Source organism: Phyllobates terribilis, unplaced genomic scaffold, assembly GCF_046119375.1.
Source record: "Phyllobates terribilis strain yellow unplaced genomic scaffold, ASM4611937v1 Scaffold_3__8_contigs__length_932513732, whole genome shotgun sequence".
NCBI lineage: Eukaryota > Metazoa > Chordata > Amphibia > Anura > Dendrobatidae > Phyllobates > Phyllobates terribilis.
Window position 1 is genome coordinate 46,022,954 of NW_027362763.1, and position 12,590 is coordinate 46,035,543.

A 12,590-nucleotide genomic window follows, 5' to 3' on the forward strand; every position below is an offset into this window, starting at 1 on the left:
TAAAAGGTTTTCGCAGAGTTTTTTTTTTTCCCTGAAGACTTTTTTTTGTAGTCTTTAGATTTCGATTCCATCAGGATCTGCTTCAAACAGGTAGCTTGCACTTTTTTTTTTTTTCACCAGGAGTTTTCAAAAACTCTTCAGGGGGAAAAAAAAAGCTAAAAAAAACCCTTGTCATATGAAGAAAAAAAATGGCAAGTTGGATTTTCCATGGATATGTGTTTTTTGAAGAGAATTTTAAATGGGATCTGCTGCAAAGAAAAAACTGTGTGTGAACATAGACTAAGACTCAGAGGTGTAATGATCGTGGTCGCAGAAGTCTCAACCGCGACTGGGCCCAGTGGGTGAGGGGCTGCCGACGCCAGCACAGACTTCAACTGAATGTACTGCGGTGCAGAGACCTGTTGGGTTCGTGCACAGCAATACACACTGCCGGCCAATCAGAGGCCAGAAGCTGACGGCGTGCACGTGACTGGGGACATATGGCTGTGACGTCATGCGCTCTTCTTGCTTGTACGCTGAAGTCAGCTGCCGGCTTTAGAAGAGGACGCCGCATAATGGGGGAGCGGAGGGAAGGTGAGTAGAATGGTTTATTTTTTTTCTATGCATTAAAAAGTAGCTGCAGAACGGGGGATATATACCAGGATGGGGGATATATATACCAGGAAGGGGGATATTTATACCAGGATGGGGGATACAGTGCAGGAAATAATTATTTGATCCCTTGTTGTTTTTGTAAGTTTGCCCACTGACAAAGACATGACCAGTCTACAATGCATAAAAAAATGTATCTAATTTATACAATGTGATTTTCTTGATTTTTTTTGGATATTCGATCTCTCAATGTTAAAATTAACCTACCCTTAAAATTATAGACTGTTCATGTCTTTGTCAGTGGGTAAACTAACAAAAACAGCAAAGGATGAAATAATTATTTCCCCCACTGTATATATACCAGGATGGGGGACATATATACCAAGATTGGGGATATACCAGGATTGGGCCCAGGATGGGGGACATATATACCGGGATGGGGGATATACCAGGATGAGGGATATATATACCAGGATGGGGGACATATATACCAAGATGGGGGATATACCAGGATGGGGGATATATATACCAAGATGGGGGATATACCATGATGGAGGATATATATACCAGGATGGGGGATATACAGTATATACCAAGATGGGGGATGTACCAGAATGGGGCCCAGTATGGGGGACATATATACCGGGATGGGGGATATACCAGGATGGGGCCCAGGATGGGGGACATATATACCGGGATGGGGGATATACCAGGATGGGGGACATATATACCGGTATGGGGGATATACCAGGATGGGGGATATATATACCAGGATGGGGGATATATATACCAAGATGGGGGATGTACCAGGATGGGGCCCAGGATGGGGGACATATATACCAGGATGGGGGATATACCAGGATGGGGCCCAGGATGGGGGACATATATACCGGGATGGAGGATATACCAGGATGGGGGACATATATACCGGTATGGGGGATATACCAGGATGGGGGATATATATACCAGGATGGGGGATATATATACCAAGATGGGGGATGTACCAGGATGGGGCCCAGGATGGGGGACATATATACCAGGATGGGGGATATACCAGGATGGGGCCCAGGATGGGGGACATATATACCGGGATGGAGGATATACCAGGATGGGGGATATATATACCAGGATGGAGGACATATATACCAAGATGGGGGATATACCAGAATGGTGCCCAGGATGGGGGACATATATACCAGGATGGGGGATATACCAGGATGGGGGATATATATACCAGGATGGGGGACATTTATACCAAGATGGGGGATATACCAGGATGGGGGACATATATACCAGGATGGGGGATATATATACCAGGATGGGGGATATACCAGGATGGGGGATATATATACCAGGATGGGTACCATATATACCAGGATGGGGGACATATACACCAGGATGGGGGACATATACACCAGGATGGGTACCATATATACCAGGATGGGAGACATATATACCGGGATGGGGGATATACCAGGATGGGGGACATATACACCAGGATGGGTACCATATATACCAGGATGGGAGACATATATACCGGGATGGGGGATATACCAGGATGGGGGACATATATACCAGGATGGGGGATATACCAGGATGGGGCCCAGGATGGGGGACATATATACCGGGATGGAGGATATACCAGGATGGGGGATATATATACCAGGATGGAGGACATATATACCAAGATGGGGGATATACCAGAATGGTGCCCAGGATGGGGGACATATATACCAGGATGGGGGATATACCAGGATGGGGGATATATATACCAGGATGGGGGACATTTATACCAAGATGGGGGATATACCAGGATGGGGGACATATATACCAGGATGGGGGATATATATACCAGGATGGGGGATATACCAGGATGGGGGATATATATACCAGGATGGGTACCATATATACCAGGATGGGGGACATATACACCAGGATGGGGGACATATACACCAGGATGGGTACCATATATACCAGGATGGGAGACATATATACCGGGATGGGGGATATACCAGGATGGGGGACATATATACCGGTATGGGGGATATACCAGGATGGGGGATATATATACCAGGATGGGGGACATATATACCGGGATGGGGGATATACCAGGATGGGGGACATATATACCGGGATGGGGGATATATATACCAGGATGGGGGATATATATACCAAGATGGGGGATGTACCAGGATGGGGCCCAGGATGGGGGACATATATACCAGGATGGGGGATATACCAGGATGGGGCCCAGGATGGGGGACATATATACCGGGATGGAGGATATACCAGGATTGGGGATATATATACCAGGATGGAGGACATATATACCAAGATGGGGGATATACCAGAATGGTGCCCAGGATGGGGGACATATATACCAGGATGGGGGATATACCAGGATGGGGGATATATATACCAGGATGGGGGACATTTATACCAAGATGGGGGATATACCAGGATGGGGGACATATATACCAGGATGGGGGATATATATACCAGGATGGGGGATATACCAGGATGGGGGATATATATACCAGGATGGGGGATATATATACCAGGAAGGAGCCCAAGATTAGCTGATTTTGTGCCAAATTCATAAAAATGGCAGCACAAAGTTTGATGAATTAGCACAAAATAAAAAATATGCTCAAATATCCAAAGCCACGGCCGTAATGCCAAGCAAGAAAAAACAAACAAACAGATAAAACCAGGGAAAGTAACTTTAAAAAAGGTGCAAATTAAATAATAGGACCATTTTTAAAAGGCACAAAAGCAGTGATGACTCGAGCCCTTAATGTAAGAACATCTCGGTTCACTGACAGTAATCAGAAGTCTTTAAATAGTTAAGGAAATTATACAAGAATATGTTAGTTCTGTCTTTGGATAACAATTCGGCTTCATTTACAAAATTGGTTATCATTATTTCCGATAATGTTCGATGTCAACTAAGGCTTCATTCAGACGTCCATTTTTTTCATGTGCTGTCCGAATTTCTCAGTGTTTTTTTATGAAAAAATTAAAAGTTTCTCCACCTTCTCCTATCTATTAGTCAGTGAAGAGCGGACGGCACTCGGATCGTCGGTGAGTGTGAGTGTCGGACCCCTTCAAGCTGACACCGATGATCTATCCTAATAGTTTTCAAATAGTGAACAACCCCTTTAAAGATCATTAGAAAATGCCTTTAACATGTAATTTATATGCAATAAAGTCTCCTCCATCTGCACAGTAGAACATCCTGGGTAAGAGGCCGACATTAATGCTTCCTATTTGTGTGATTGCAGGGTACAATGCGGCAGCTCGTGGCCGTCCGTCTGGTGCTGAACCTCTGCCTCGTTGTGTCCCTCAGCTCCGGCCAAAGTGGAGACGACATCCTGGCCGATCTGGGGTCTGGATACATCCTTGACACTCCTCAGGATCAACCTAAAGATTCCCGCCATCACCCACAAGACACAAACACGTGTCAGCTGACATTTGTGACTCCTCGTCAGGAGTCCTGTCTGGGCAAGGACAACTCTGCTGGCATCAAGGAGGACGTGAAGTATTTCCAGAACCTTCTACAGGACCACAATCGGGTTCTGCAGAGCCTGAAGTATACGGTGAACGCTGACGCCCAGGACCTGGGGTACCAGCAGGTCATCTCAGAACATAATAAGGGAATCCGGGAGGACAACAAGGAATTCTATGGGACACTGAACAAAATCATCCATGAGCTCCACACCCGGATGGATGATGATGGAGGAGAGCTCCTGGATGAGAGGAAGAAGTAAGACTCCGAGCCTCATGTGTTCAGTTGTCTAAACTAACACCTAGATATAATCCACCAATGTGATATTGAAGGATATTGGTGGCTCCACTTCATCTTCAGTCACTTTCTTCTTGACTTCTCTTTGAGGAAAGAATAATTCCCTTCCTTCTTTCCTACCTTCCTCCCTTCCTTCGATCCCTACTATGCTCCTCCATCCATCCTTCGATTATTCTCTTCTTTCTTCACTTTACTTCAATTGCTCCTTTTGCTCCTTCCTTACTTCTTTGCTTACCTCCTTCCAAGTTTCCTCTGCTCCTTCCTTATCTGCCTCCTTCCCTCACTTCTTGCTCCTTTTCAGATCATTCCTTCCTTGACTCCTTCCTTTGCTTCTTCCTTTCTTCCTTCCCACTTCCCTTCCTTCTTTCCTTTCTTTGCTGCTTCCTTCCTCTGCTGTTTTCTTCTCTGCATTCATTCTTCACTCCTTTCCCCCATCCTATGCTCCTTCTTCTGATCCTTCCCACCCTCCTTCCTCTATTACTTCTTTTCTTCTCTCATTCCTTCCATATTTCCACCCTTCCTTCACTTTTTTCCCACCTCTGCTCCTTTCTTCTCTGCTTCCTTCCTTAACTCCTTGCTTCCATCCTTTAATCTTTCTTCTGATATTTCCTTCTCTCCTTCCTTTGCTTCTTCCCTCCTTCATTCCTTCCTTTCTTGTCAGCCTCAGTCCTTCACTCTTTGCTTCTATCCTTTGCTCCTTATTCTGATTCTTCCTCCCTTCTCTCCTTCCTTTCCTCCTTCCTTCCTCTATTACATCTTTTCTTGGTTCCTTCCTTGCTTTTTCCTTTCTTCTTTTCCTCCTCACCTTCCCTCCTTCCTTCCTCTACTAGGTATTTTCTTTGTTCTTTCTTTGCTTTTTGCTTCCTTCTTTTATTCCTTTTCTCCTTCCCTCCTTCTTTCCGTCTTTTCCTCCTTCTCTCCTTCCTTTCGGTCTCCATTCTCTTCCATTGGAATCAGATAGTTTGCTCAGTTGCTTCCCTATCTCCCATAGAGCAGCATGGTGAGAGTGGCTAATTCTCCATTCTTTCTCTTACTGTATACGGTGGCCTCCATTTCTCAGATGGGTTGGGGGTCCGAGGATCCCATAACACCTTATTTTAACCATGAAGGAATAAACGTTATAAAAAAAAAAGTGCAGGAGTCCATAAAGTGTCCTAGGTTTCTGAAGGTTGTGCCTTATTCGTGGCCATGGCTGTTGACCAAAACGTAGGACGCTTCATGGACTCCTGTATCTTCAGATACTTTGATGAACTAATTTGTTACTTCTTATGGGTCCTCAACACACGAGCAATGAGCTGATCCGAGGAACATGTTAATACTCTGCAATATTGGTGCCAGTCCCAAAGGTGAACCCCCCTCCTGATAGACATTTATGACCCATCTCATCATTGCAGAATTGGTGGGGATCCGACCCCTTGGGCTCCCACTGGTCATCCGAATGACCTCTGTACCGTTCTTCTACGCATAGCATGGGACGAGCGATGACCGAGGAGGATGCTACTTAAGGAACATGTACAATTGCCTTCACATTTCTCACTACCTGTGGGGGGGGGGCAGCGTCCCACAACCACAGGAGAATAATTGGCTCCTCTAGATCTTATCTGTCCGCAGAACAACCGGCCGCAGATCATCTCCACACTGTTATTGGCAGGATGATGGATGATCCTCAGGTAACGGCCTGGAAATCATCAATTCCAAAAAGTGTAAAACAAAAGGAGAGACAGTCCTCGACTAACGACGTTATAATGGCAGGAGGATGTTTTTCCGAGTGATGGGGCGGCAATCGGCTTCCGCGGGAGTTAACTCCTTCGTCTCGTTGGCCACCGCAATCTCCAAAAGTGTCTTATTTCTATTGATTTCACTTCGTAGTCATTTAGATGGTGGATCCAAAATGGAAACCATCAGCAAGCTGCAGTTGACAAATGTGTTGATAACCCACCTCTCTGTAGCACTTTGTCCTCCTGTTTGTAGGACATGGGTCTGATCAGCTCTATATCATCTCATAGGGTCTGACATTGCACAGGTTATACCGGCAGAGTCCAAAAATTTATTTTTCATACTATCCGAATCCCAAAAATGTTGCAATTATTTTCCTTCTTTGACTCACTTTTCTTATTCTGCTTCTTCTCTAGACTGAAGAATAACTTCCTTACGATGAATCATCTGCTTCAATCCACCTCCCATTTGGCGGAGAAGCTGGACAAGACGTCTCAAGATCTGGATGTCCTTCTAGCCAAACAGTTGGAACGATCCACCACTTTGGCCTACAGAAACATGATGAAATCTTGATCGTGGGCCAATAAGTAGATTTAGGGGTGTAGAGAAAGGAGATGGCGGGTCCCATACCAAATTGCTAGGTGGGCTGGTTTATACCTTCATATTCTCCATCCACCCCAGAAGAAGAACTCCAACTTCCCAGAGGTGGAATGACTTTTTGGCTATTTCTTCCATGTTGTGGTGCCCTCTGAAGGGTTCGAACCTTCCATTGGATATGACGTTGAGGTCAACCAGGGCGGGAACTCCCTTCACCATGGCCCCCCTGGCTGCCTCATGGGCTACATACGCCATTGACCACCACAGAGGATTGACTTAATCTGAAGAAAGCTTGATCTGCATGACGTATCTTCAGCACGATGGCGGCGGTTCGAACCTTCCATTGGATATGACGTTGAGGTCAACCAGGGTGGGAAGTCCCTTCACCATGGACCCCCTGGCAGCCTCATGGGCTACATACGCCATTGACCGCCACAGAGGATTGACTTAATCTGAAGAAAGCTTGATCTACATGACGTACCTTCAGCACAATGGCGGCATTCATCTCCGACAGCTTCAGGCGTCCTACACAGAATGGCGGCTGCTCATTGGCATCAGCGGGAAGTTGTGTTGAGAAATGTGTGTTTTCAGTATTTTCTTATATAAATGTAAATGTGAACGACGTTCCCATATGAAAGCCCGACGTATCTTCAATGTGGAGTTTATAGGTATTTTAAAGATATGTAATGTATTCACTCATGTAGCGGATGTGATAGAAGATTGTAATAATGTAGTGTATTCATCATAGCGCCACGACATGTACTTCACTAGTAATTGTATCGCATGGGAATGCTGCGGGGGGATGAAGCCTGTCCTTCAAAAAGTATGGGAAAAAAATAAAAACTTATTATTTGTAAAGTGAATTTTTTTAAATCTATTTTACTTGCAGATTTCTGCTCTGATTCATTTTTTTAATATATCTTTATGATGTTTTTTTTGATACAGAGCTCCAAATACTCTGCGTAGAAGAGGATGTCAAAGATGACTCCCTCTGCGACTGCCACCGGAGGCAGCACTGCACTGCACACTTCTCACACACTGAGGTCAACGATCATCTCGTATTAGCTCCCTCTAGTGGTGGTTGCAGGAAGCATGCATCTTTTGAATACATTCCTACGCTCGAGGGTTTGGAGCTTTGTAAAGTAAAACAACATCTCTGACCACCATAAGGATGTAGGTTGGACCTTAAAAGGGAATGAAAATAAAATTTGGAGATTCACTTTATAGGGAGTCTGCCCCTCACCCCCCAAAATGAATGCTACCTAAACCACTTAAAACAGGTCTGTAGGATGCTTAACTCCTGTAAAAGTCATACCTGTACTATAGGATAACATTATTTTTCTTTCAGGACATTACTCCCAAGAAAATACGAGTATATTAGACCATAAAATGTAACTTTTATTATGAAATAATCATGATTAAAATAGATTAAAAAAACAAACAAATTGCTTCACAAGATAGCAGGCACATCATTGAGGCAATGTCATAAATACTCATAGCAGAGGTATGTTGATCAAGATCTAAATTGCATGCTGAGACATGTAGTTAGTAATATCCATCTAATAATTTTAACATGTGCATAATGTGCATCATATTTGTATAATTAATTAAGCAACCCACAAGGATCTCATGCAACCAGCACTTGGCCAAATGAAGCCAGATATTAATAATAATATCAGACCCCTTTGTATAATAGTGCCAAACTCCTTTCTATGACATGCATAATATACGGAGATGAGCAATGAAAGTCATTACCTTAGTGAGCTGATGTGTGGACATGAAAGATGGCCAGCCGCCCCAACGCGCGTTTCGTCAGCCTTCTTCAGGGAGCGCCTGTACTTATAGGATGCAGTCATTCAGTTGCCATAAAACAATATTTATTTTGTATGCAAATAAGGAAACTTCGGTGCACCCTTGATGTAGCCAAGGGCTCGGTGCACCATTACACCGCCTCAATTTGCAAATTGAGCACTGTTATATATTGGTTGAGAACACTCAAGCGAGCATTGTTTGAACTCTATCAGCGGCTCTGCACGGACCCTGCAGTCGAGCTCACATAGAGTAATTGCCGGTTTTCATCGCTGGCTCCTGTCTGCGGCTGCCGCTCAGTAGTGTCCTGCAGACAGGAGCCAGCGATGAGAGTCAACAATTACACAATGTGAGCGCAGTTGCAGTGTCTGTGCAGAGGCGTAGAGCCGCTGATTGACAGATATGACAATCAGCAGCTCTACACCGCTGTATGGACATTGCAGGCGTAATCACATTGGACGACCCCGATTCATCATTTGTGGGTTTTTTAAACTCACTTTCCTTTTTTTTTGTCTTTTGGTATAAGTTGCTGTTTGGGCACCAAATTCATCAAAATGGTGCAACAAATGAATGAATTTGGTACAAAGTAAAAAATGTTTTTATTTGTCTTGAACTGTTCTTTGTGACTTTTTTGGTGACAAAAGTCGAACGTTTCACAAATTGGTGCAAAAATTAAGCCAAAATACTGGCATACTCAAAAAAAAAAACACCTGGAGGAAAATGGAGTGAAGTTGCTCCAAATTTTACTTTTTTTTAAAAAAAAGTCACAATTGATGAATCGGGCGAAAACATCTGGAATCTCTAGACTCCATCTACAGAGCGGAAAAAAAAGAGGCGAATACATATGAAGTAGACCTCATAAAGGTGTGAATAGAATAATGAATTGGGTGCAAACAAAAGAAAGGTGCAAAACACACAAAACTAGGCAAAAAAAAACAGGCACAAAGGCAATGATGAATCAGGACCATAGTGTCAGTGCAGGCTCTCATCGCCGGCTCCTATCTGCAGGACACTACGGAGTGGCAGACGCACGCAAGAGCTGACACTTTGTGAATGCAGCTGCAGTGTTTGTGAACAGCTAATGATTGTGTTCTGGCAGCGCTTCCTTGACTGCTGTCAATCAAGATATACAGTGGGTACGGAAAGTATTCAGACCCTTTTAAATTTTTCACTCTTTGTTTCATTGCAGCCATTTCTAGAAAGTTCATTTTTTTCTCATTAAAGTACACTCTGCACCCCATCTTGACTGAAAAAAACAGAGATGTAGACATTTTTGCAAGTTTATTAAAAAAGAAAAACTGAAATATCACATGGTCATAAGTATTCAGACCCTTTGCTCAGACACTCATATGTAAGTCACATGCTGTCCATTTCCTTGTGATCCTCCTTGAGATGGTTCTACTCCTTCATTGGAGTCCAGCTGTGTTTAATTAAACTGATAGGACTTGATTTGGAAAGGCACACACCTGTCTATATAAGACCTCACAGCTCACAGTGCATGTCAGACCAAATGAGAATCATGAGCTCAAAGGAACTGCCCAAGGAGCTCAGAGACAGAATTGTGGCAAGGCACAGATCAGGCCAAGGTTACAAAAGAATTTCTGCATTATTCAAGGTTCCTAAGAGCACAGTGGCCTCCATAATCCTTAAATGGAAGAAGTTTGGGACCACCAGAAGTCTTCCTAGATCTAGCCGTCCAACTAAACTGAGCAATTGTGTGAGAAGAGCCTTGGTGAGAGAGGTAAAGAAGAACCCCAAGATCACTGTGGCTGAGCTCCAGAGATGCAGTAGGGAGATGGGAGAAAGTATCACTGCAGACCTCCACCAGTTGGGCCTTTATGGCAGAGTGTCCCGATGGAAGCCTATACTCGGTGCAAGAAATATGAAAGCCCGCATAGAGTTTGCTCAAAAACACATGAAGGACTCCCAGACTATGAGAAATAAGATTCTCTGGTCTGATGAGACGAAGATAGAACTTTTTGGTGATAATTCTAAGCGGTATGTGTGGAGAAAACCAGGCACTGCTCATCACCTGCCCAATACAATCCCAACAGTGAAACATGTGTAGCGCCCCGAGGGTTCGGCCGCTACAGAGGTATTGCATCTCATCCAGATGTGCGATATCTCACTTCCAGGTAAGGATGGAGTGTGGATCAGGACCCCGATACCTGCATGCATTACACCACATTTCCGGGGGGCAGGGCGACCGATATGCTCCAAGTAGAGCACGACAGTCCCTGTCCCTGGCTGGAGTGGGGGGAGGGAACACCGAGGAAGGGGGGACCCTGTAGTGCATAGGAGGGAGGAAGCAGTTCCTGGGTGCACCTAGAGGGAGGTATAAAAGGTGGGCACCATCTTAGTTCAGTGGAGTGCAGACAGAGAAGAAGAGGGAGCAGGAGGTGGGAGCAGAGTCTCTGCATGGGCTCTGCTCCGCAGGCTGGCCTAAGAGTAAGGCCGGAGCCTGGAGGAAGGAGAAGGAAGGAAGAGGAGCGGAGGAGGCTCCAGGAACAAGGAACGAAGGGACCCCAGGGGTGCGGATCGGCGAGTCGCCACAGTACGCCCGAATCTACCTGCGTAGGGGGGTCAGGCCAAAGGGGGAGACCGGTCCCCTAAACTAGTGGAGGCGGGGAACTACCCTCAGCTAGAAACCGGAGGCTGTGACATTTCACGTGGCGCAGCCCCTCGCTACACCCGCTAGGAAGGCACCACATAGGGTCAGGGAAACTGGCGCCAAGTTTTACCAGAGAAGGCCCGAGGCAGCCGGACAGAAGCGAGGTCTTTGGTGGGGTATGACAGGCCAGAGAAAGGACACATAAAGGGGGTCCTGTGAAACGCTCCAAAGTTATCTGGGAGTAGGCCGAGACCCTCACCTGGTGAGCACAGTGCGACGTGGGACGTTATGACCAGCTGGAGTAACGTGGCCGCGCGCCATCACCCCCAACCTCCACACTTGCTGCCCTGAGGCTATACTCCTCCCGTGGGGAGTTATACTACCCCCTGCTGCACCCACAACACCAGCGCAGCGGCGGTTCACTCTGACCGCAATCCACGGGTGGCGTAGTCGGACATTCAGCATATAGACCGCCATTTGGGTTGACCACCCTGAGCCACGGGACCGGGTCCCCGCTACGCAAGGACTACAACCCCCAGCATCCACAATGGGTCCGGTTCCGGGTATCCCCACACACACACGGCCCAGGGGGCACGTCACATGGTGGTGGCAGCATCATGCTATGGGGGTGTTTTTCAGCTGCAGGGACCGGACGACTGGTTGCAATTGAAGGAAACATGAATGCGGCCAAGTACAGAGATATCCTGGATGAAAACCTCTTCCAGAGTGCTCTGGACCTCAGAAGGTTCACCTTCCAACAAGACAATGACCCTAAGCACACAGCTAAAAACAAAAAGGAGTGGCTTCAGAACAACTCTGTGACCATTCTTGACTGGCCCAGCCAGAGCCCTGACCTAAACCCAATTGAGCATCTCTGGAGAGACCTGAAAATGGCTGTCCACCAACGTTCACCATCCAACCTGACGGACCTGGAGAGGATCTGCAAGGAAGAACGGCAGAGGAACCCCAAATCCAGGGGTGAAAAACTTGTTGCATCATTCCCAAGAAGACTCATGGTTATACCAGCTCAAAAGGGGGCTTCTACTCAATACTGAGCAAAGGGTCTGAATACTTATGACCATGTGATATTTCAGTTTTTCTTTTTTAATACATTTTCAAACATTTCTACATTTCAGTTTTTTTTTCAGTCCAGATGGGGTGCAGAGTGTACTTTAATGAGAAAAAATGAACTTTTTAGAATTTACCAAATGGCTGCAATGAAACAAAGAGTGAAAAAACTAAAGGGGTCTGAATACTTTCCGTACTCACTGTAACAGTTCTCAGGAGAGACTATCACAGCCTGTATAAAAGCAGGGGAAATGGAATAACCATTTTGTGGTGAATCTGGATAGTAAGCGGACGTCACAGCTCACAGCTTAGTACTAGAGATGGGGAGAGAAAGTCATAAAATACTAAAGAAACTGTAGAAGTAGTGTGTGACAACCCAGTAGTGAAGGTGAT

The 12,590-nt window shown here is 45.5% G+C and overlaps 1 protein-coding gene across 1 annotated transcript in view; it reads left to right on the forward strand.

The window, feature by feature from the left end:
- LOC141257913 (uncharacterized) overlaps nt 1-7,584 on the forward strand; it is a 201,087-nt gene extending 193,503 nt beyond the window's left edge. The window contains exons 2-3 of the mRNA XM_073672920.1: nt 3,876-4,357; nt 6,529-7,584. Coding sequence (XP_073529021.1) covers nt 3,882-4,357; nt 6,529-6,685 — 633 coding nt within the window. The 5' untranslated portion in view covers nt 3,876-3,881 and the 3' untranslated portion in view covers nt 6,686-7,584. The remainder of the gene's footprint in view (nt 1-3,875; nt 4,358-6,528) is intronic.
- Nucleotides 7,585-12,590: the final 5,006 nt, after the last annotated feature.